This window comes from Platichthys flesus, chromosome 21 (assembly GCF_949316205.1).
Source record: "Platichthys flesus chromosome 21, fPlaFle2.1, whole genome shotgun sequence".
Taxonomy (NCBI): Eukaryota; Metazoa; Chordata; class Actinopteri; order Pleuronectiformes; family Pleuronectidae; genus Platichthys; species Platichthys flesus.
The window spans coordinates 4,758,088-4,782,564 of NC_084965.1; the positions used below are offsets into that span (position 1 = coordinate 4,758,088).

The 24,477-nt window shown below is 46.3% G+C and overlaps 1 protein-coding gene across 6 annotated transcripts in view; it reads right to left on the reverse strand.

Annotated features, from left to right (window-relative positions):
- Positions 1–2,545: 2,545 nt before the first annotated feature.
- The window catches only part of slc4a2b (solute carrier family 4 member 2b), a 32,414-nt gene continuing 10,482 nt past the window's right edge, over positions 2,546–24,477 (reverse strand). For 2 of the 6 annotated variants that reach the window (XM_062379452.1, XM_062379451.1), the window contains exons 2-22: positions 23,129–23,300; positions 15,796–15,964; positions 15,453–15,673; positions 14,451–14,575; positions 13,423–13,640; positions 11,712–11,848; positions 10,214–10,394; positions 9,986–10,121; positions 9,209–9,624; positions 8,930–9,114; positions 8,617–8,830; positions 7,798–8,004; positions 7,508–7,656; positions 7,020–7,214; positions 6,385–6,600; positions 6,187–6,276; positions 5,925–6,091; positions 5,590–5,843; positions 5,335–5,504; positions 4,900–5,073; positions 2,546–4,695 (exon numbers count right to left, since the gene is read on the reverse strand). In XM_062379452.1, coding sequence (XP_062235436.1) covers positions 4,615–4,695; positions 4,900–5,073; positions 5,335–5,504; positions 5,590–5,843; positions 5,925–6,091; positions 6,187–6,276; positions 6,385–6,600; positions 7,020–7,214; positions 7,508–7,656; positions 7,798–8,004; positions 8,617–8,830; positions 8,930–9,114; positions 9,209–9,624; positions 9,986–10,121; positions 10,214–10,394; positions 11,712–11,848; positions 13,423–13,640; positions 14,451–14,575; positions 15,453–15,673; positions 15,796–15,964; positions 23,129–23,188 — 3,765 coding nt within the window. In that variant the 5' untranslated portion in view covers positions 23,189–23,300 and the 3' untranslated portion in view covers positions 2,546–4,614. Of the gene's footprint in view, positions 4,696–4,899; positions 5,074–5,334; positions 5,505–5,589; positions 5,844–5,924; positions 6,092–6,186; positions 6,277–6,384; positions 6,601–7,019; positions 7,215–7,507; positions 7,657–7,797; positions 8,005–8,616; positions 8,831–8,929; positions 9,115–9,208; positions 9,625–9,985; positions 10,122–10,213; positions 10,395–10,852; positions 10,937–11,711; positions 11,849–13,422; positions 13,641–14,450; positions 14,576–15,452; positions 15,674–15,795; positions 15,965–23,128; positions 23,301–24,477 lie in introns of those variants that run through there. The other 4 variants (XM_062379456.1, XM_062379454.1, XM_062379453.1 and 1 more) reach the window with 4 other exon arrangements.

Sequence of the window (24,477 nt, forward strand, 5' to 3'; positions counted from 1 at the left end):
CACACACACACACACACACACAAACACACACACACACACACACACACACACACACACACACACTTCTAGCTATTATTGACATTACACAAGCCTCTACAGACCCTTACCATAACCATAACCATCCAGACCAAATACCCAACTCTAACCCTAACATAGACCTAACTCTAACCTTGACCCCCGAACAGTCCATTACAGGTGGGTCATTTGAAAAAGTGAGGACCAGTCAAAATGTCCTCACTGTAGGAGCTATTCTTTAAATGGTCTTGACTATGATATAAGTACAGAGACAAACACACACACACTCGTCTTGATTGTTCACAATTGAAATGTAATCTTTATTTTTAGGGATCAACGTGGAAGGAAACACTTGGGTTAGGGTTAGGGTTGACAATGTCACACAAAAAGGTTTATATTAACGTGCAGATACACAACGTTCCCTCACAGGGAGATGCAGTTAAAAGCTTCTAGTTCAAACAAGTCTTCAGAGAGAGCAGAGATCACAACAGTGTTTTTAATAAAGTGTTCAGACGGCGTTCAGTCAGCCCCCGTTGATGCCAGTAGAGTTGGAGCTCCGCTGCTGTAGCCCATTCTGTTGCAGTGCTCCACTCTGCCCACCTTCATCTCCTGCCAGTCACAAAGACGGGATCCAAACAGGAAGAGGTTGTGTTATTCACAAGAGAAAAGACTGAAATTACAAAGGAAACCAGGAGATTCTGTGGACTAACCTCCGTCAGGGCCGGTTTGTGGATACAGTGGACGTAGGGTTTGGGCTCTTGTTCAACTTCCCCTCTGAAAGTCTTGTAGCAGACGGCACAGTCGACCAGCGGCTGCATGAACGCACACAAACAAAAAGACACTGACAAGTTGGAACAGGCAGCCGCCCTCTTAGGCACATTTTTTCAGTTTAGCAACGGCTCTGGAAAACAGACCAAACTCACTCTGTCGTTCCTGAACCGACACGCTGAGGAGTCCGCGGTTCCTCGTTGGCACTTGGTGGCTTTAAGGAAGAAGTGGTGGTAGATGTAGCTCACATCGAACCCAGGCTGAGGAGGAAGAGGAGGGTTAGATCTGAGCAGCTCATCCATGAAGGGAACTGTTTACAACAGAGCCACCTGATTCTTTGATAAGCACATGTTTCCCTGAGGATATGAATCACAGTTTATCACAAAATCTCCCAGTGACGAGTCAACTGCACAACCAGTAAATGCACAATAACAGATATGACTGTACAGGTACCTCGAGGTCTGACTTTGTGACGCTCCTGAAGTAGAGGAAATGGTGCTGGATCCCGGCGTGAGAGTTGAGCTTCTCCAGAGCCAGATCCACTCCTCTCCTGTAGGTTTCGGGGAGTTTGTCGTATGCCTCCTGAGCGTCGGAGGCGAGGAACAAAGCTCCGACGCCCGACAGCAGCAGCAGCAACAAAGCAGCCATCTTTTTATCCTGTGTCTGTAACAGTGGGGGAGCTGGGATGGGAACCACCCCCCTTTAAGAGCGGGGCAGAACATCCAGCCCTCTTTTTAACACAAAGACCAACACAGAGCTGATCCACAACATGAGGATTTAAAGGCTAAAGATTAAGGCCATGACTTAAAATTTGAAATCTGTCAGTGGATTATTAAAACAAGTTATGGTTATTCTAGAAAATATTCCTCAAACGTGTTTAATTTATCAGGACAGACAAAATAGTTCTAAACTATATCAGACTCCCGGGGTTCCACAGGGTTCGATTCCTGGTCCCGATTTTTTTTTTTTTGTCCTTTTAACTAATCTATTTTTTTTTCATCTAAGGATTATACCATCTGTTGTGCGATAATGCTTAAAAAGTTATACCATAGAATGGTGTGCCTTTAGGCGTTCAATAAATTTGGTTATCAAAAAACTAAAAAAACATTAATATTTCTATGCCCCCTAAGATAGCAGCCCCACCCCCACACACTTCTGAAGTGGGGGAGGAGATAAGTAAGGTGAAGAATATGCGTGTGTCTGTGTAGATGTTAATCAGATAATGAGAGAGTCAGGGAGAAAGCCTGTGGCGAGCCTAACTAGCATCAACTTTCATTTAACATATACCTACAATATCAAACTCATATCAGACTGAGTTCGGGAGGCTTTCTCAAGACAAAGAGAACAAGTTGCACCCTGGGAGACTGAGTTCGGGAGGCTCGGACGAAAAGGAGGCCTGTGGTTTGCACAAAAACCATTTCCCAACACATCGTTCAACTTCGTTCTTTTTTTGTTTGTATTATTTAAGTCCTTCAACTTATACTTTTTTGTATACGATGTAATGCTTTTTGTTTATTTTACCTGTTATTCTAGTGTTTTTAATCACAATTGTTGCTTTTCTGACTTGAAAGCTTTCTTTTAATTTTGCCTGTGTTGTTTTTAATGTCCCTGAGCAGCACCTTGAATCTAAATGTGTGTGTGAAATGTTCTTTATAAATAAATCTACCTTGTGAAAGCCTCTGGTCGGTCTGAATAAACTATTTACCACCGTGTACATGTTTCCTTTCAGATCTTTGAAAACACGAGGGAACAATCACCAGGATAAATAGAAAATAACTTTTATTTGTCATCAGTATTTGAACCATCAATGTACAAGGGAGCATCAGCAATATCCTGTCAGACTTTGTATTGCTTTTGAAATGAATCAACACATCACACTTCACGACTTGGAACACAAACACTTTGACGAGAGGCGGACGACGTTCACTCCATCCACGGGCACAACAAGCAGACACACAACCGACAATGTTCCCCACGGCCTCCTTCTAATAAATATACTCTTCAGTGTCACGGCCATGATGCAGCCACGAAATAAGGTTCTGTGAAATACTCTGAATAAATCTTTTTTTCTATAAAAACAGTAATAATGCCTCATATTGCAACAGATAAATAATGGAGAGATGTTTTGATTTGTGAGCGTCTGAAAAGTGCAAACTATTGTAACGTGTGTCGCCTGAACAACACAACCACAGGCACGTGCGGCCGATCGCCTCGTGGTCCCACAGGCACTTGAGATGTTGTGCGGCTTTGCGACACCGAACAGGCACAAGATCACAACGACAGGCAGGCGGGGGGGGGGGGGGGCGAGTGGAGCTTCACAGGCACTGAGCTTTAACCGTCCAATGTCACAGGGACACAACTTGAAACTAATTACAAACATCGTATACATGTGTGTATATATACTTCTTATTTCTTAATAAAAACCTTCCCTCTTAGTAACAACAGTATTGAGATTGTCTACACAGCTCGTGTGGAAATTTGGTCGACCAAGCTCATGAGTGAATACAAATTGTGTTAACAATTAGTTCCCTCCTACCCCCCCCCATCCCCAAGAAACCACGGAATTTGATAAAACGAGGAATGTTATACCATGAAAAATGTGTGAATTAGGCCAAAACATGGAGTAAATTGAGATGACTGAACTGCAGCTTATTGTTCTGATCACAAGACTATTTACACAAAGCCACGGTTTTGGCACTCGGACACAGACAACAATAAATTACAGCGATTCCCCAAAAAACCAACCAACCAAACCGAGTGAGACGTCAAAACGAACAGTCAGAACTTCAGAGCCCTGAACACGTGCGTGGAGACATTTAGAGAAAATTCAATAATGTGCCACTGTGTTTTCTTACTTTCACAAAAAACGTGTTTTATGATGCCATGGCATTAGTGTAACTGCATTTTTTTATTTACTGTTTTTAAAGTTTTTGGTATAGCATTCAGCACAGCCCTGCAAGATCTCCCTCTGTTGGTGCTTTTGACTCACTACAGGTACAGACGTGGACTTACAGCCAAAATAAACTGCTGCTTTTGAGCATGGAAAATAATGAGTAGTTAAAGGACAGACTAAAAATCAATCAGAATCAAATAAGAAGAAAACGAAAAGCTTCGCTGATATGGATTCATGGATTCTAAGAGGACGCTAAAGAGATAAAACAATCACATTAAAATACAGTCAGCGTTCCGATTTGGTTTCTTTAAAAAGTGCTACGAGCTTCAGGAGGCGTGAAAAGTGATCAGCTGTCTACAATAACACAGGATGAGGAAAAGCAAACCCCTCAGTGTACGGTTCATTTCCTTCATAAGGCGCTTGGTGAGCTAAAAACACGACAAACTAGAAAAAAGCTAAAACTAGCACGAGAATATAAAAGAATGTTTGACCCACATGTCCTCCACATATTCAATGTGAATGAGAGCAACCTTTCAGGGCGTAAAATTAATCGGTCTTGCACATCTATCTACTGTTAATTTAATTTAGAGCTTCAGATCACATGGATTTTGATTTCATTTTCCCCTGAAATACCAGTTTAAAAAAAAAAGTACGAGTGAAGCACGCTAACGACCACAAAGTGCTGCTCACCATCACAGAAGCCTCCGACAACCTAAAAGCTACTTCAATAGTGAAAAGTTTGACTCAAGCAATAACCAGACACGCCTCTGACGTTCTGTGAGCTGGTGACTTGAGGAGGAGGAGGAGGAGGAGGATGATGATGAAGGTCGGCGGTGCACAGTGACGTGGCGTCAAGTTTCTTTATGAGGGCTTCAAGTTGGGGTCGCTGCATCCAAGATGTCAGTGGTTGTGATTGACAGATGTCGGTGTCAGCGGGGTCATACAGGCATGTGCACCTCGGCGTACTCGTTCTGACAGTCGCGCTCGTCAAACGTTGGCTCAGCGTCGTCCGCGTCCAACTGGAAGAAGCAGGGAGACGTCAGAGTTAGAACAGAAACACAGAGAGTCAGTCTCACTCTGAGGCATTTAGAATACTCAATGCTCCGTAGTGTAGTGTCTGATTTAGTTACTGGCCAATTCTCTCAAAAAGTAAAGTGTATATTTCTGCATCTGGGGCCAGGGTGTGCAAAGCGGTGTGTGCTGCCCCCCTGTGGTGAACTTACACATTCTATCTCTCTGACAGTGAAGATGCGGCGCAGCACGAACATCTTCACAGGAACGGTGAGAATGAGGACGAAGGGGAACGCCAGGGACGCCTGTGTGGACATGACCGCCCACAGGCTCGCCAGACACACCAGCTGGATGCAGGTGAACAGATGCATGCGCAGCGTTCGGACCTGGAGGAAACACATTCATTATGAAACCAACACAAGCATTTAGGAGATCACAAATAATGGATGCAAGGATCTGAGAATTCAGTTTCATTTCTCAATGGCAGATTTTCACAAATCCCACAAATGGTGTTTGGTTGTTGTTGCTAGAAAAAGTCCAAGTGAACCTGATATCTTTAAAGTATTTCACTATTTCTTCACTTCTTCACATTTTGAAAACTCCTTTTAAACAATGCAAAAACATCCAAATGACCACGAGGGTCTCACCTTGCGTATGTAGGTGTGGTCAGGGTGATACTTCGGAGGCATAAGCAGCAGCATCATCCGCTCTGTGAGCTGGATGCCATTGAGAGACATCACGCCCATGTACAGGAAGATACCAAACAGGACGGCCAGGGGGATCTTACGCAACAGGTCAGCGATTACAATGGACATGCCTGGAGAGAAGGAGTTTAAGGATTTCAAAAAAAATTCCAAACAGGAGTCAAGAGCAGCGACGAGATGTCAGTGAGCGCCACTCACCAACCATGATGGCGACCAGGAGCCCAGTGACCCTCTGCTCCTTCACCTCCTGGATGCGAGGCTTGTCTCCAGGCGCCACGGCCCGGCTCATGACGGTGAGGGCGTTGACGTGGGTCACGGAGCGCACGGTCGCGGCCGCCATCCACGGCAGGCCGAACAGAGCCGAGGCCCCGCCCAGCACCACGATCAGCAGCAGGTCCAGATGGAAACCGGAGCCCTTCACCAGCATCCGCTCCTTCTTGCTCACTATCAGGCTGCAGGAAGTACTGAGGCTTTAGCATCGAGCGATAAATCAAAAGCTAACACGATATTTTTCGGCCTGCAGGCTGACTCACGTGGTGATCTGCGTCTCCATGAAGATGAGGATGAAAACCAGCATGGCCGGCAAACAGCAGGCGAACATCATCCAGACCGGGAATTGACCTTCCGAGCCCAGAGGGTTGATGACCCAGCCGCGTTTCTCGGGACTCGTCACAGAAAGTCCACGGGGGACACTCAGTTTCTGGAGAGGGGATGAAGATGAAGGCGAGGATGATGAAGGTCTGTATCGGGACCTAGTGGGACATTAATGGAAAGCTCCAGTGGTTCGAGTCTCACCTGTGTGTACGTGTCTTCTATGCTGTAATCCACCAGCACCATGATGAGGATGGCGATTGGAACCCCGAAATCTCCAATGATCCTGCGAAGCTAAAACACATGAAAACAAACATGTATCCTTGATGTACAATGATAAACACGGAGGTGAATATATTATAATGAATGCCGCAGGACCAGTGTTTGATTTTAGCTCCTCACCCTTCCAGGAAAGAAAGCACTGTCCTTGAACTTGCGCAGGAAGAAGGCGATGAAAAACGTCCCGGCCATGAGGACCAGGGAGAGCAGGGCCGTGTTGGGCTTTCCGAGGACATTCGCCGACGGAGGCGAGGTGCTGTTGCTCAGAACCAGGCTGGTGTTGACCATCGAGGTGCTGTTGTCCAGGGAGCAGTATTTCAGTGGGTGCTCCTTGAAAATCTGAGGGGGTGAATCAGAGCACAACATTGTTACTACAGAGCAGACACAGGCTGCATGTACGTCTGTGCGATCACTCATGAGTCACACTTCCACGTATCACTGCTACACTTTCTGGAAAAATTGAATTAGCCCAAAACCAAGCGGCTTTCAAGTCTGTGCCGCAAAACTACGGTAAAGCAAACCATCCAGAACCGTAAGCCTGGATGATGGTTAAACTCTAAATCCATTTAACTTTCAGGGCCAATCAATCTCACATCACCTCAGGTGCACTTGCTAGAAAAACAGACTAATTTCGACCCCGGGTTCTGAATATCATCCAAAGATTAGTCCGCTCGGTTTAGCGTCAGCGACATAATCTCCCAGCGTGCCAACAAAAAGCTTTTGTAATCAGGAGTTGTTATTTCAAGTTCCAGGCGTACCCTGCCGAGCTTGATGAAGGTCTCGCAGATGAAGATGAGGGAGATGAGGAAGGAGAAGATCTCCTGGGTGAAGCGGGAGACGAAGCGGACCAGGAAACTGCCCTCGAACGCCACCGTGACCACCACGATGATGATGAGCCAGAAGCCGATCCAGACGCGGCCCGTCAGGTACTCGATGTTGGACGAATTGCAGAACTGTGAAAACAGAGACATTGAACATTAGTGTTTAGAGAAGTAGTCAGTCGTACAATAAAGAGACATGCTCTGTCAAATAGAGTTTCACAAGTGATGGTCAACTGAGTCAAGATCTTTAATCGTTTTAGAAAAATGAATAAAAGTTTAAAAGTTCAGGGGTTTAAAAAAAAACATCTACACAAACAACAAACTTGAAAGGAGCTCAGCCAGATTTTCAAATTGTAGGAATATGCCATCACCTGGAGAGTCTCTCTGTCGGCTGTTTGTAAGATGATTACCTATTTTGGACTTACACTGTAAAAAGCTTCCTCAAAAACGAGCAGGGGTCCGGAGAAGCCCACGACCAGCAGCGGCTGAGCCCCGAGCAGGCAGAAGATCACGCCCTGAATGGAGGTCGACACAATCAGCTCCGACACACCGATCAGACCGTCCGTCTTCTCACCTGCAAACAACACACACACGCAACACATCAACACCACAATGCACACAAGCAGGGTTTTAGGTTTCACTGATAGACCTTCTCACGGAAAGCATGAACAAGCTTTGACAGTTCACACGATGGTTCGGCTCCTGTGACACTCACCGAGCAGGCCTCCGAATGTGATGGCCGGGGAGAGCGCAGCGAAGTAGATGAAGATGACCGCAGCCATGCACTGACTGTTCAGGGCGTCCTTGAAGTCGCTGACGTACTTCGGGTACCGCCGCCGCACGTCGTGCACCAGGCCGCCGAAGGGCTTTCCTGTGCGCGCCAAAGGGTCGGCCGACTTCTTCAGAGGGTCGATGAGGGACTCTGGGCAACAGGGGAGAGGACATTGTTAATCTTAATCTTAAGAAAGACAGTAAGTCATGCTCCTGATTATGGTTGCAAAGGGGCTTCCAATCGGCCAACTGTTTATACCCCTGGCATTGCTTTAGTGTTTTTTTACAAGCTTTCTTCTCATCTTATTCTACAGAACAATGCCACGTGCACTCTCTCATGTGTGGAGACATTTCCCCCCAGCCAATGTAGAAGGAAGGGCTGTGTGCATTTGCAAATACTGTGCAAAGACCTATGTTAAGAATCGCACAAAGATGCAGAGACATATAGTCAAGTGCCCAAAGTTGCCTCAGGGCTCAAATCAGCCTAGGACAAAACAAAATGTTTATATTTATGTCGGTATATGACAAGGTAAATACAGTTAATATAATTAGCCACACAATTTCCAGTTTATTCCCGTTAATTCCCATGGAAACTTTCCAACTTTACATATTCCTGGAATTTTGCAACCCCACTCCTGATGTTTCTGATGTTTACCAACTTTAAATATATGTTTCTGAAATATTTAAAGTTGGAAGTTAAACTTTCCAACTTTAAATATTCCCGGAATTTTGCAACCCCACTCCTGATGTTTCTGATGTTTACCGTCTTCTTCGAGGCTTATCGGCTCTTTGAGCAGTTTGACCTCCTGCTCCGCCCTCTTGCGCAGCATCTCCCGCTGGAAGCCGGCGACGGAGCGCAGCAGCTCGTCACCCCCCATGTCCGAGGGCGGCAGCACGATGCTGCCGTCCAGGAAGCTGTTGATGGCGTTCAGCAGGTCCTGCCTCTCATCGGCCAGATAGGCTACCTCGTGGAATTGCTGGAAGATAATTCAGCCACAAATAATAAGTAAAGTGTGGAGTTGTTGTTATATTTTTCTGTGTTTATGTGATTTGGGGTTTTTCTTTATCTCGCTCACCTTGTCAGACATCAGCGTGGAGATGGAACGTCCTATCTGGTGGTAGTCGATGCTGGTGGAGGGGGGGCCCAGCATAACAAAGAGGAACCTGACAGGCACAGGGACCTCAAGGACGGACTCCAGCTCCACCGCCTCCAGCAGCCGCACAAACGCCATGGTGGGCTGCTCCAGGAAGTCCACACTCCCTAGAAGACGGCGAGACGTACAAGTCAATGAAAGGTTAAGGAACGTGAGCGAGGTTGAGTTGTTCAGGTGCCAAACGTCGGGTTAGTAACTCACCCACAAGGACAACTGTGGCCTCTGCGTTTTCAGGAATCTTCTCCAGCAGCTTCAGCTCATGTTTGGATTTGGACCGATGCATGCCGGGCGGCAAGGACGACTCCTTCTGCTGAGAGCAACCAGGACAGGGAGTCGGATCAGGAGAAAGACAAATATCAGTGATTGAGATTGGTGGGCCACACCCGAGCTCTAGAATTACCTGTCCCTCGTGCTTCTCCATGTTGATGCGTGTGTCCGTGTCCACCGCAGCGTGGACGGTGCCCATGAGCGGGTCGGTGACACACGGCTCCGGCTGATGGGCGTGGTTGGCTCCGTGGTTGGCACCGTGGTTGGCACCGTGGTGGTAGTGTGCCAGGCTGGCGGCGGAGATGTTCCTGGGGAAAGCGCTGGTGTGCTCTTTCTCGTCGCTCGGGTGACTAGGGGAGGCAGGGAGAGGCAGAGAGAGGGTGAGCAGGAGGAAGAGAGGCAGCGACCAGGCGTGAAGCCACCCAGTAGCAGGAAGTGTGCAGCCCATCGGAGAAGAGACTTTAACACACAAACTGGTTCACGAGTGTGTGGCTCTGTTGTTATTCAAAGGGTCATAATTGCGGCCTCTGGGATTAAGACAACTAAAAGCCTGTAAACCTTATATTTTGAAAGACTGAAATCTGCAAATATGAGGCTTTGCTCAAGAAACGATTCATTGATTACCAAACTAGTTACCTTTTCTTTTTCTTGACTGACTAATTAGTTAATCAAAGGATTTCCTTTCAGCTCCAAACCGATGTCACAATTCACCTGTGTTTAAGCAGCAGGGCCCTCAGGACGTTGGCTCGGTCTTCAGCTTTGATCTGATCCGAGATGATCATCTGCTCCACCACTTGATGTGCGATGCCAGGCAGGGTCTTCTGGTCCAGGCCCAGCAGCACTGCACCTACAAACACACACACACACACACACACTCTGAGCTCTGTCTTCTACGAAAGGACTTGTGCACACACACTTGACTCGGTTTCTCCTTCTTACCATGCGAGATGGTCTTTCTGAGCTCCAGCAAACTGCGGAAAGACAGAGACGCCACGTGAGGTTTCCCCCAGCGGTCCGTCTCCTCCTCCACGTCCTCCTCAAACTTGATCCAACGAGCCGTTTCCTTCCACTGCATCTCCTGGTTCTTGTCCATGGTCAGTTCGTTCAGCTCTACAAACACCTTCAGACATCAAAGAGGAGCGAGTGAGACACGGCACAGAACCTCTTTACCGTCCACACCAAACGACATGCATGATCAGTATGTGCACAAAATATACCACCTCATAGCAAAAACACTGTGTAGTTTCCCAGTGGATATGATCACACGTCAGGAGCAATGACTTCAGAGAAGCCTTTTTGTAACTTAGGATCAGAAAACAGACTTCATGCTTACTGGGATTCTCCAGGTTATCCTCCCTTGATAAAAAAGCCAATAACGCCAATAATGTTCTGTGCCTCTCTTAACTCTCAGCATCAAATATTAACTGAACACCATGCAGGTCAGTCACAGTCCGGAGTGAATCAAAATGTCAAAAAATCCCCTAATTTGCCGCCATGTGCCGTTAAACACCTGCTGCATGCCAGTGACATCACGCTCACACGAGTCAGACCGGACTCTGGCCGGTCACCCAGCCTCACCTTCTGGCACCGAGCCATTCGACCGGAGGGCATCACGAAGCCTTCAGGCCGCGAGGCACTGCGGTACAGAATCACCGGTATCGGCTGGAGGAGCGAGACGGTGCAGGAGAGGACTCAGACACTGACACAGAGGATGGGACCCTCACCACGACACACATAGCTAATAGTCCCAGAGCGCACACACCTGACAGGGACCTGTCGGGCTGCCGGGGGCTCGGAGCACTGTGTGAGAGAGTGTGTGTGTGTGTGTGTGTGTGTGTGTGAGTGTGTTAATAAAACATAGCTCTCTCTCTCTCTCTCAAGAGCTCCCAGTGTCTGGTTACTCAAGCTCCCCTCTCTCTCTCTCTCTCTCTCGCTCTTCTTCTTTCCATGTGTGAAAGAAAAGAACTCATTCATTCATTTTTAATTGTCTCCATCCCTCCCGGTCCCATCCACACAAAAAAAAAGAAGAGTAGGCTGCACTAAATGTGACAGAGGGAAAGAGGGGGGGGGGGGGCAGTTCCCAGGATTAACAGGATTGAGAAAATAAAGATTAAAACATAAAATATTCTCCGACTCATCAAACTGAAAGTTTATTAAAAGGCCCCCTCAGTATTTTGTCTAACCATATGAAAACAAAGATTAAATGTTCTCAGCTCTTGCTCTGGAAAACTGCGACAAATTCTTTTTAGATTATTTTATTATTATTAGTATTTAAAAGACCAAACAATTAAATGAATTTGAAGTTATTTTTATCATCGTACATTTGGATCCTGATTAATTGATTCCATCCCAGTGAGCCTCTTTAAAGACACGTTTCCTGGTCTAGTTGTGTACAGTAAAGCTGAAGAGCATGTATGACCCGGGAGTCATGTTTCACCTCATGTGGGCTGTGGTCCTGCTTGCGGCTGCGGCTGGTCGGCTCTTTGTGGTCTTTACTGGTGTGCACCACTTGTCCCTTGGTGCTCTTTCTGACCAGGTGTCTGCGCATCCCGGGGACATCTTCAAAACGATGACCTGGTGGAGAGAGAGGAAACGAGGGGGCTGAGACTACACCCTTTAGCAATTTAAAAGACATTTAAAAAGCAGCACAAATCATAAGTGTGACATCCTGCAGGTAGTTTGCTCTGTTCAGCGTGTTTTCTTCAGCCTGTGACACGTTGACCTTTCCCCCCTGAGTTCAAGTCTCAGCCCAGGGACTCACACAGGGGGTGGCCACTTCTCTTTTGTCTCAACAGCCCCCACAGCTGAGATTAGGGTTACTCATGGTGGCAGCACACCGGACTCTGAATAGGTTGCTGAGAGAGACCCTGGGTGGCACAGACACCACGCAGCACCGCGGGCACAACTGTCTCTGTCAGGTGGTACGATCTAAAACTTCAACGCGCCCGTTTGCACTCTGTAAATGAGCATGCAAATATAAATTCACAATATAGGAAGGACGCGAAAACTGAAAAGCAAGAATAGAAAAGTCTTCGTGAATAACCGGTCGTCTTACCTTCATCGGCGCTTGTAAATTCTATGTTACAAACCGTGATGCGTTTGAGGGTCTTCATCAATGTTCATCTATCCTCTCCTCCCTCTACCTGGACCTGCACAATCCTCGACTCTTACTGAGAAGGTGTATTGTCAAGTTGCTCCATGATGGGTTCACTGGAGTGTGAGTCGAGTAGGGTGCAGTGAAATGGGGCCTGACTGGCATGGAGCTCTTGAAGGAGGGGAGGCAGGACAGCGGTGGGCGTTGGGTGAGCGCTGGCACGGCCATCTGTCTACGTGACCCACGCAAACCGGACTCTGGGACTTACGCTAACGTTTTGACAAGATGGGAAAGGTAGTAATTTCCTGACCGGCGTCCGACCCCCGAGGAGACTGAAACTATCAGAAAGCATCAGCGAGCCGAGGCGTGAATTGGCTCAGGTTGAATGAAAAAGGGGAGGGACAGAGATCTAATAATTCCTATTGTTGAGCAGCAGCCAGAGACACAGACTTTCCCAGGATGATTTACGGTGGCGGGAAGCAGATAAAAGAAAACACAAAGTAACTGGTGTCTTCTTTTGAAGCCTCGTGACGACCGAACCCTGGAGCCGGACTACATCGAGCCAGTTCCTCAAACTACAGCGTCTCCATCCCGCGTCTGAGGCAGTTTAACTATTCCAATCGTTCTACTCCATTAATAATTAGAGCTTATGAACTTGGATCCCGGTTTCTCAATTAGCTACCATGATGGCCCGGGCCCGGGGGCCTCAGCTGACAGCAGGAACGGCTAATTTAATTATGCGAGCCTGTCTGCCACACTCTCTGATAAGCTGCTGCTGTCCGCTGAGGGGTCAGCCGCCTGACGTAAATCTCCCCGGCCCTGAACACGAGCCCCCGCTGGGCCAGGGGGCCCGGGGACGTCAGTGCAGTGGGGAGCCGACTGCAATGTACAAGGGGACTCGAGGTGGCCCCCAGCAATCGCACAGATATTTCTGGAGGAATCCAGACATCAACAAAGCCAGGACTTCATGACCGTTTATTTTTCTAATCACATAACAATGCAGAAGGTAATGAAGCCACAAATTATTTCATTATTACATTTGGTCTCTACTCACTCTTGATGCCGTCCAGGTCGGCGGAGGCCAGTGTCTGCGCCTCGCTCTCGTCGGTGGGGATGCGCTCGTACTTGGCCTGCTCGGTGCCCGTCATGTTGCCCGTGCGCCGGCGGTCTTGCAGGTCGTAGCTGCGGCTGGTGGACGACTGCCGGGCCAGGGCAATGTGTTCAGGTGGCCCTGACTGGGAGGGACTGGAAGTGTCGGATGTGTCCGGCTTACTTGAAAGAGAAGCAGAGGAACCAGGCGGCTGATTTACTATTTTCCCAAAACATACCTTGTTTACAATTAGAAACTTCCAATGCAAATTGACTTTCCATTTGCTTTGAACCACAAACACACCCTTTACTGCTCTTGTTTATCATAACTTTCAACAATTAGCAAGTCAGCAGTAAAGTTAAAGGTCGCCTTCTGATCCAGATATTTCACCCTTCTGCTGATGCTCCTTCTACAATTCACACGATTAAATACTCTAACAAAACTCTCAGAAGAGAGTGAACTCACCGTCCTTTTCCTCCGGTATCACTTCTCTTTCAAGACGCTCGCTTTCCCTCACCTTTCTACCCTGGTATTAAAAATCCTCTGTGACTCTGTCCCTCTCCGACGGACTGAAAACAAGCAGCGTGCCTGAGCAAATGCAGCTTTATCCCAGCTCAGATCTAAACCCTCACGAAGTGGAGAAGTAAATGTCATAGGTGGAGCCTGCGGCAGCTGAGGTGTGTTGTGTCCTCTGGGGCGACAGGTGATATATGGGTCTCTGAGGAGAGGATTACTCTGGCCCATCAGATCGGGCCCAGCAGGCCCAGCAGGCCCACTGGATGCCTGAGACATGGTAACGTCCAGTGGGCTCCCCGCTGACCAATAAGACATTGTGTGCCTGAGCGCTCTAACCCAATCAGAACAGCTGTGTGAACACTTCAGCAACACGGCAAATAGGAACATTACGCAACCGCTGCAGCAGGTAAAGTCTCATTCTGAAGCTGAGCGTCTCTCACACGTCTCTCTGTTTATTTACTGATTCCAGGACTCACTCTGTGGAAGTTCCGTCCGCAGCGTCTGCTCCGACACCGGACTGTGGTACGATTTCCAGCGATCGGGCTGCGTGAGGGCTCTCTGGGCCCCGTGTGGCTGAAGGGTCTTCATCGGAAACAAAGAACTGTGGAGGGGACGCAGAGTGTGAGAGCAGAGGATGGACCCCCAAAGTGAACGGAGAAACAATAGTGGAGAATGTGTGGATCCGGTGAAGCCTTACGTAAAAACATTATCTTACCGTCAACCAATGTTTAAAGTGCTGTGCATACTAAGTGACAGATATATCTAGACAGTGAAACTACGAATTAAATACAAGAATAATAAAATTACAATTAGGTTGTTTGTCTAAAATATGATTCTATAAACTAGTTACACCGTGATCAGGTTAAATCTGGTCCTGCTACAGCCTTTTGATTCAGTGAAGTATCATAATAACCAAAACACGAAACCCCCGATGAATAATTCAGACTGTACTGAAATATTCATAGAGGAAAATATAGTAACGACACGACAGTGAGAAGACAATGGGCCATTTGTTCTGCATCACATTCCTGAACGGCCGTGTGACTGTGAATGTGATGCAGATTAAAAAAAACATTCGCTTTACATTAACAGGGTTTCTAGTTTTGTACGGACAGTTTGAGACTCTGAAGGGAAACAAGATTTTAAAACACAAGCCAGACACGCGTGTGGCTAGAATATCAGTTTTTTTGTATCCTCTGGTTTTCGATCATTGTGATGTGTGTTTCCAGACCAACTAGGACACAGTGTGTAGTTAAGTGATTCAGTTCTAATGTCCTGATAAGTGATAGATGATTCTTGCAATTGTGTGTTTAACGTTTCGCCAATTTGCCAAATGACAGATCTGCAGCCTTCATTGTTTTACACGTTACAGTAAACTGGATATTTTAAGGTTTTTGATTGTCAGTTAGAGAAATGAACATTTTCTGAATCAAGAACTAAAGCGTCATTATAAGACTTATAAGAAGCCAAAGCATTACCTCCACATCTTTCCCTCTCTCTGAGTCAGATGGAGCCGAACTTGCCGCCTCCTCCTCCTCGTCCTCTTCATCCTCTCCCTCCTCGATGGGGCCACTGCTGGAAGCGTGGCTGCTTTTGTGATCTTTTTCCTTCTTCCTCTTCTTGCCGCCCTTCTTCCTGCGTCCCTCTGAGGGCAGCTTGGACAGAGGCCGGTGGATGTGGTGAGACGAGTGACGGTGGTCTGCGGAGAAGATGGAGCGGAGACGAGACACGAGGATTATAGCAGGTGCTATTTTAAATGTAGAGCTTGGTGAAAGTTGAAAGTTCAAACAGCAACTTTGAACTGTGTGTGTGTGCGCTTACATTCAATGTCCTCGTCATGGTAGGGGTGGTGCTGCTCATCGGGTACCACAGAAGCCGGGCTGAGGATCTGCTGGAAGCGCTGGACGCCCAGAGCTTTGTTCAGGTCCCCATCGTCCTCCTCCTCTGGGCGTGGAGTCACGTGTACTGACGAGCTAGAAGGGACCTCTGGCTGCAACACAAACAACAACAGAACGCATAAGTAAAAATCACCAACTAAACAGAATTGTGTGATCGCCTTTCACCTAAACCGACACTAGAGGGCGTTGTGGTGCTGTGACTACACCAGAGTCAGGGCAGCATATGAGGGGTCATCTAACTCATGCATTCTTGATAATAAGCTTTAGATTAGAAACAATGGCCCCCAGCTTTAAACGGCTCCTTGCTTTCCAGGCTGTGGTGTGACAGGGATCATGTGAGTGATAAGAGATCTGTTTTCCTGCAGCAGGACGCGGCGCCCCGCTGTGCCCGGCTCTGCTGGTGGGTTGTTGTGATAAGGATTGTCTGGAGTGATAGGTGGAGGGGATCGACTCGGGCTGACGGGGTTGTGCTGCAGACTCCTCGCCGGAGATGAATGTTGCTATGCGACGGCGCGGAGGCCTCAGGTCCCGCGGCGAGCCCGACCTGTGGAAACACTCGGGGGCTTCACGTCTACTGACGCGCCCTCGGGTGGTTCTCAGGACAACCCGACGTATCTGCCATAGATTCGATTTTCCACAGAGCAGCAGGCAGCCACAGAAACCACCTGATGAAATGTAAATATCTCTCCTCCAACCTGCAGCTCCTGCTCCGTTCAGGGTCAAAGTCACACTTCAGAAATATAATGTATCCATAACAGCAGTGATAGAACCCAACTGATCTTTTTTGACGAGCGATACAGTGACAAGTTATCAAGTTTCACATTTAGTACTTTCACGGAAGGGAAACATCCTTTGATCACATCAGATGTTTCATTATGAGTGGCTGTTGCTCACCCAAAGAGGCGGAGTGGGAGTGTTTCCTTCCTCTCGATCCCCTAGCTTGATTTCTTACACATGGACTAAACTAAATGTTTATAATATAGTTGGATAAAAGCTCCATTCGAACCATCTACAACAGTAAAATGATGCTTATATACTGATGCATCGGTATTAACATCAAATAATTGGATAAATGCTAATACGACTGTCAAATAAAGTATTTTTGCACTCGTCATTGTGATATTTTAAACATGTTTTGCTGATAACGCAGCTACACTTGAGTAAACTTTTGCTAGGAGAGGTTTTACTTTACTTTACTGTAGAGTAATATAACTTACAAGCAGCAGAATTTAAAAAACACATTCTCTAAAACTAAAGCTTCATCCACCACTCCACTCACCAGATGTTCACGAATCAGGGAATGTCCGAAGAACGTGTGAAAACCCGACTCCCATGACCCACACGGCCGTGCAGCTTTTTACCCTGAGATGTTTTACATGCCACACACAGGTGACAGGAGGAGGAAACCCTGCACTGGGCTGCAGAGCTGCTACAGAGTCAAAGTAGAGACGTCTCAGCCTGTTTGTTCAATATTGACCCAAGGTTTCAATTCCTCATAAGTCTATTTTTCTGACAGACCAACAAAGACATGGAAGAACAAACCTCAGCGACAATGCAGCGCCTTGTAGCCACAGATGACTCTCACACTGTTTCTTTATATGGACTTCCTCATTTAAAAGAAAAGGCCTCAATGGAAAATAAACTGCACATTTGGAAATAGATCAAACGTTTTTAAACGAGAACCTTTCTCTGTCAATGAGTCTCACCCTGAGGTCACATGACATCTCAGTGTGGATGAGCCAATCAAGACGCTGAAGAACACATATCCTCACCAGGTGACCATAAGCCCTCTGAGCACTGCTACACAATCCGGAGGTTTCTTTTTACTGAGCTCTCATTCATATCATGGTTTCCCAGTGAATCCCTGGAGGTGGGAGAGATGCGTGAGGGATTCTCCAGGAGGTGAAGTCTCCACAGTCAGAACCGTGTGCAGAAAACAAGCAGAGGAGAGCCGAGCGAGAAAAACAAGAACTGACCAGAGGATGAAGGAACCTTTGAGTTCAGCGAGGAGCTCCAGGGACTTACCTCGCTCATGGCCCCGGGAGCTCGATCACAGTCGGTGGTTTTTGGAGGCAACAAGCGTCAGAGCCCTCCACCATGACAACACTGGAGCTCTGACACTCAACGCCTCGATTAAGAAGTGCAGGGGGGGGGGGGGGGGGGGGATATCCCTCTGCCCCTGCTTATCAAAGCCTCGTGATGCTCTAATCAGAGCCCTATCAGCCGACCTGCCACCTTCGCCAGTCCGCTCATTGTGCCAGGGCAGAATAAACAACACTGTCATTTCTCGCCTTGAGGACAAACGCGCTCTGAAAGGACACGCTTTGTTTGAACAGCTCGGAACAAAAAACCTCACCTTGACATTCATCTCCACATTTTAACTTTGCCCCATGAATTCTCAATATTGACTGAGGTGCTTTCAGTCAATGTGCCTTCAAGGGCAATGTAAATGAACAGGTACTTAACATCTCACACTCCTCAAAGGTGAATTTATGATGGCTAATATTGACCGATGACATAATAAGAAACAGGCTGCAATGAAATTGGATTTTCCATGTGGGGTGAAAACCACAGACAATCAATTTCTATGTGACAAAAGACTGAAACTAATATTTGAGCTGGATGGATTTGACTGGACAGGACATTTTTTAATTGCTAAACTATATTAAGTCAAATAAAACAGCTCGTCAGTCTGCGTGCATGATGGAAGCTTTCCAACAGAGCGTAAATCAATAATAGACTTCAAGAGGCTAATTCCCCACACTCATCCAATCGATGCATTAGATTATAAAAAAAACTATTCAGCCTACTGTCATGCATTTACACTTTTGAACCCTAATGGTTTATGCAAAAATATTGGCATCCTGAGAGCTCGATGGCTAAAATGGCCAAGATTAGCATTTGAAATTTCCACCCAAGGAACAAAGTCAGCTGTAAAACAATCTGTAGAGAGAAAAAGATAATGAAAAGTTCATCTTCAGAAGGAGCAAGTTTCTGTGAATGTGCAGTGTCAGCGTTTCCTCACGGGGGGAGGGCGAGGGAGATTATCTGAGTCGTGAGGTCGTCTCCAATCCCACGCAGTCAGCACTGGGGGGGGGCAGGGGGAGATAGGGGGGGAGTGTTGTGGTGATCACGGCGTCGGACTGTGTGACTGATGAGTGGCTGCATTACTTCATATCTTCACACGAGTCTGCAAGCAGATCCCAGCGGCTCAGGGTTTCTGATTATGATTACACGCGACAGAGGTTTAACCCAGTTCTGTCCCACTTGTGCGTTACGCAAACAGTGATGGTCACAATTCCTCCCATTGCATCATGATTTCTACTATTTGCTCAGCTAAAAATAAATTAGAATCTAAACTTTCGGCCAAAGACAAACAGAGCTTTCGCCTGAGATACTGTTTCGTCCCCTTTTATCTCAGCTGAAGATGTGATAATATAATTGAGTCAGAAGATTCTGCAGAAACGACCACATGCACGTCACAGGAAGTATATGAGGTTGTGATAGAGATGAGGGGGGTGTGAACCTACTGATCCCCACTGAGTCACCGATACACTTGTACTATAAATGGATGGAGATATGAAGGTGATGATGATTCACCGTGACAAAGCAGAATCCCAAACCTAATCCGTTCAGTTGTTTTTGTGTAATCTTGCTTAACAAACAATCATTTCAAGCAAGCAACAAATGGAAAGGTAAATAAAGCCCCTCCTTTTATGAAACCACATTTAAATCCACTAAATATTGATTTATATTTGGATCTGCAACAAATTTAACACAATAATTGATTTTACTCCTGATTTTTTCCATCACGATCCATTAATTATTCTCTGGGAAATCACAAAAGCACCTTATCTTGCAATAGCAAAGAAAACAAAGATTTAAAAAAGTCCTTTCTCGGCCCATGTTCCACCCTTTCACCAAGTTTCCATGGATATCGATTCTGTAGTTTATTGTGTAATCCTGCTGACGGAGGAGAACAGGTTTCCTGAATCGTGTAAATTTAGAGAAGTTGAGAACAAATCGCGTTTCCCTCCGTGTTGCCCTTATTATGACGAGTTAAAAAAATCTATATTACATGAACAAATGTTCTGGTGCACTGATGATGGCAGATTGGAAAGGAAGTTTTATTTGACTGTTTACTGTTTATCTTTATTTCTAAATCTTGGAGGAAATGGTGTTTATTTGTCTGTTATTGTTTTTTATGCAGCTCTGGTTTCTGATTTCTCTCTTTTTTCTGTTCTCATTCTAAATAATTATGTCTTAAGGCTGGGCACAGAATGTGCATGACACAATTATAAATATCACTCCAAATCAATGTTTGTTCAATCTGTACTAAAACAAGCAAAACAGAGTTACTGGCAGCTCAACACTTTTCAAAAATCTGAAGTTCATCTGGAATGTTTCCCGAGATTATCTCAGTATGTCACCACATGGTTAAAAATGGCCATCACAGGTAAACGTGTTCTGTTCTCCTGTTGAGAAATATTTCGTAATCCACCTGCATGCGGACATTAGAGGGGGGGACGGGGACTAATCAGTGACACATTAAGTTAACTGTGGTTGGTTGTAATTATAACCTTGGCTTACTAATAACTGGGGAAAGGCGTTCAGCTGTTGCAAAAGCAAAGAGACCTCGGAGAGGTTCGAGCACTGGACTGAACGTTAACCAGTGTCCCAGTTCGTGCTGAGGTTAAATTCACCTGAAGAAGCAAAATCAGAATTCACATCTGCTCGGGAAAAAAAGTCTATTTGCAGTATTCAGGATAATGTATAACAACTGGCCGGGGATGATAAGAGCGAAAGTGAATGTCACACGCACAAACAGAAAGCCAGCCATGCTTTAGACGCACACGTCACGTGGAGTCCTCTACGCTGCAACTGGACAAACTCACCTTCAACGCATAAAGATAATCCATCATATAACACACAGGAGCCGAGCTGCAGCTTGGAGCATAGATTTAAAACTACACTGCTTCTGATTTTCTGGTGTCAAGATTCAAAAGCGTGCTGCAGCCTCTTCTCTGGAATCCGTTTCCCACTCCAGGTCCCCTGCGTCACATGACCGGGGCAGATCTTCAGGGTAGGGAGAAGACGTGACTCAGTTTCACAATGTTAGACCCTTGAAAAATCTAAACAGGATTATCTGAACTCTCCCCGGCCACGCACACAACACACATTGTTCAGGAGATAATAATTAACTTGGTGCAGTTGGAGGCGAGAGGAACAGCCAATAACTGCGAGGCCAGTGTCACAGAGCAAACATGTTTTTATCTTTACTGAGCTTCTTGAACTCAGGGCTTCCTGCTGGTGAGTCTCATTAAGCGGAGTCACACTCTCGTCCACTGTGTCTCCGAACGTTGTTTGTCTTTCCCGGCTATAATTAGCTATAGAGACATGCAGATTATGAACGGGCCTGAAAGAACATCCCTGAGGGAGTCATTCAACACCTTCACCGGGAAAAAATGAAAAGTTCAAGGTCGACTTAGTTGCTGTGGGATGTTCTGCACGAGGATGGGCCTTGCTGACCTTTACAGCATCTCACACTGTTTTTTATGTGTCGTGACATCATCCCACTGTTTTCATTTTTAATTTCTAAACTTGCATTATTTTCTTTTGTTTGTTAAGTTTGTGCCTGTTATTGTTGACATATTGTTGCCCCCCCTCCCCCCCTTTGTTTGTCCGTGGACATATGCAAAAAAAAGAACTCACTGAGCTTTGGCGTGGATCTGGACAAAAGGGTTGTCACCAATTTCCCTGTGAAATACTCATAGATCTTGATGAATGAAACAGGTAGAAATTGATAATGGGACTGTGAGCGTGCTCTGCTGACTGCCATTCTAGTTTCAAGATGAAAATAGGAGGAAATAAAGGGTATTAAACAGCCCCATTCATAACGAGAGGGTGTCATTCTGTGGTAAAAGGGCAAAACAGCTCGTTAGACACAGTTAAATCAATGACCCTTCTGTCTTTCTGCACATCCGTCATGGATCCACTTCCACCTCCAACATACTCTGCATTCTCTTCCTTGACAGCCGGGATAATGTTACAAACCTCGAACAACACAGATGTTGTCCGGCGGCCGAGCCCCTTCCAGACTCCGGAGCAGGTAGAGCGTGTACGCTGGGGCTGGAGAGTTGGGGAAAGGAAGCAACTGACAGAGCACTGACAAAAAGTGCTACGCTAAGAGAAAGCTCACGTTTCCTCGAAATGGGGTCAGAGGGAAGAGCAGAACAATGCTGACGCTGCTGAGTGAAAACCCTGAACAGGACGATTCAGTCAGAAAATGTACTGTCACTTTATCGTCTCTCCAAGAAGCCTCTATCACTCTATAACTCATTCAGCCAACAGCACAGTGACTGATCATCCATGCCTGATGGTGGACAGCGCAGGGAAACAAAGGAAAAAGGTAAACTCAAGTCAGAGAGCATGAGGTTTGAGGTGGTGAATCAGAAAGGAAAACACAAAGATCCTTGTTATTCCTGGAATAAAATAAGCAAAATAACTCTTGGAATTCATTAAACACTGTAAACTGATGATATCTTTGCAAAATCAAACTATCCGTGTGTGGATTCTTCCTTTAAGCTTTTGATATTTTCGGCCTCAGTATCTTAATGATCCGGAGATGAACTTCATGGGGAGATCTCGAGTGGAAGAATGCAGCTTTCCCCTTGGCCGCTGACCAGCTGCCCCCCCTGGGCTTTGCCAGCCATGTTTACTATATCACATCAATCCCACCACGCAGCCGTGCAATTATGTTTTCATTACTGTGCGCCAGTATTACTTTAGCGTTTCCAACCTCTGGCAGCCCGTCAAGTTAAAGAGAAGAGGAGGGAAACTGGGTTAGTTGTGGGACAGCTCTCTTTCTCCCGTGCTCTAATGAAAAGGGATAATTCAACAGGCCTCGCTCTCTGTGCGGATCTGAAGCTTTTGTAGCTATTCTGAATTTTTTTTATTGTTGCTGTCATAAGAGCATCAGGGACCTGGCTCCGAGATGCGGCTAGATTTGTTCGTACATAACCTCGGAGGGATCGGCACATCCAAAGTACACACTGCGATGCCAGAGTGGACGGAGAGAGCTGATGCAGCGTAAATGTTGCAGAATGCGAACCACAGTAAAGGCAGGTTCGGATCTGAGGAGTCCATGAAACGATCACAATCTAACCTAACCTGGTTGGTCACCGAGTCGGGCTCAAGCGTTTCATTGTGTGGCTGATAGCGGTGCACTCACTGGACAGACTGAGGCCTGGACTTACATTGTGAATGACCGCGGCCATGGCATCTGTAATCTGGTCGGGAGTGCCGGGGTTGCTCATGGCTCAGCAGTGGAGTTGCTGCTGGAGCGGATCTGGAAAGCTGGTGTGGATCCGCGCGGCTTTAGCCCTTCTCTTTCTCACTGGGACTCAGACAGCTTTTGGGCAGCATAACCTGGAGACAGACACAGATCCGGGAGTTAGCTCACATGAAGCCGGAGATTCATAACTTACAGGCAGAGCAATATAGCTGTGGGCAGGTAATCTCTGAATATGAAGCGTGACCAAGAAGTAAAAAGGACTGCTGTACAGTTTATTACAGGACATTGGATTTGAAATTAAAATAATATATTTGAGGTTTAAGGTCTGAGTTTGGTCTCATTGGATGTTCACATTCATATCTGGTAAACAATGTAGGTGCTTAAGCCTCTTTTACACCACAACCTTCAATTTTAGGACATTGCAGCAGGAGTATGATCATAAACACACATGGATAAGATTTTAAGGAAAGACATTGGACAGAGAAAAATATCCTGGAACAAGCGAGAAGAGAAAATTGGTGCAGAGCAGGTCAGAGCATTGAATGGAAATATACCAAGTGTGTTATTTTCTATGGATCATAAACCTCAAAAGGATATCAGATGAAATATAAAGACTTCATTATGATCAAAATTATGTTGTGTTGAGCAAAATAGTTTTCACCAACGAGACCATACACCTTAGTGCTTTGAGGTTAATGCAAACACTCATTAGCACTAAACACAAAGTACAGCTGAGGATGATGGGATCGGTAGTTTTGCAGTAACAGTACATTTTGATGTAGTTGTGGCACTGGAGGAGGAGTGAGTTATTACAGTTCATCCTCTTGGACAGTGGTTCCCAAACTAGGGGTCGGGACCCCCTGGGAAATAAATATCATTCTGGATAATGGGGGGGTTTCATGTCTGTGGTGGTGCAGTTATTTTTGGGGGTCAGGGGATGAGAAGTTTGGGAACCTCTGCTCCATGTAACATGGCTGTCTCTACAAAACTTCATGGCAATCTATCAACTTGTTGTATAAACACATTTCAGTCTTAAACAAAGCGTATCGACCAACAAACATCTGCCTCCCCTGAGCTTTCTTCACTCCTCTACATGGATACAAAGAACTGATTCCTACAGTTTATCTGATGTGGTTGTGGACATCTAAACAAGTCGGACATCTTGAACCTGAGTCAGCTTTGCAGGTCAGAGCCAGTGGGCTGAAATGCAAAGCCGAGCTAAACACACTTCACTGTCCCAACACTGTCCGTACTGTGACTCCACTCATCTAAGAAGTAATCAACAGTTTCAGGATTTCCTGGAAGGCCCTC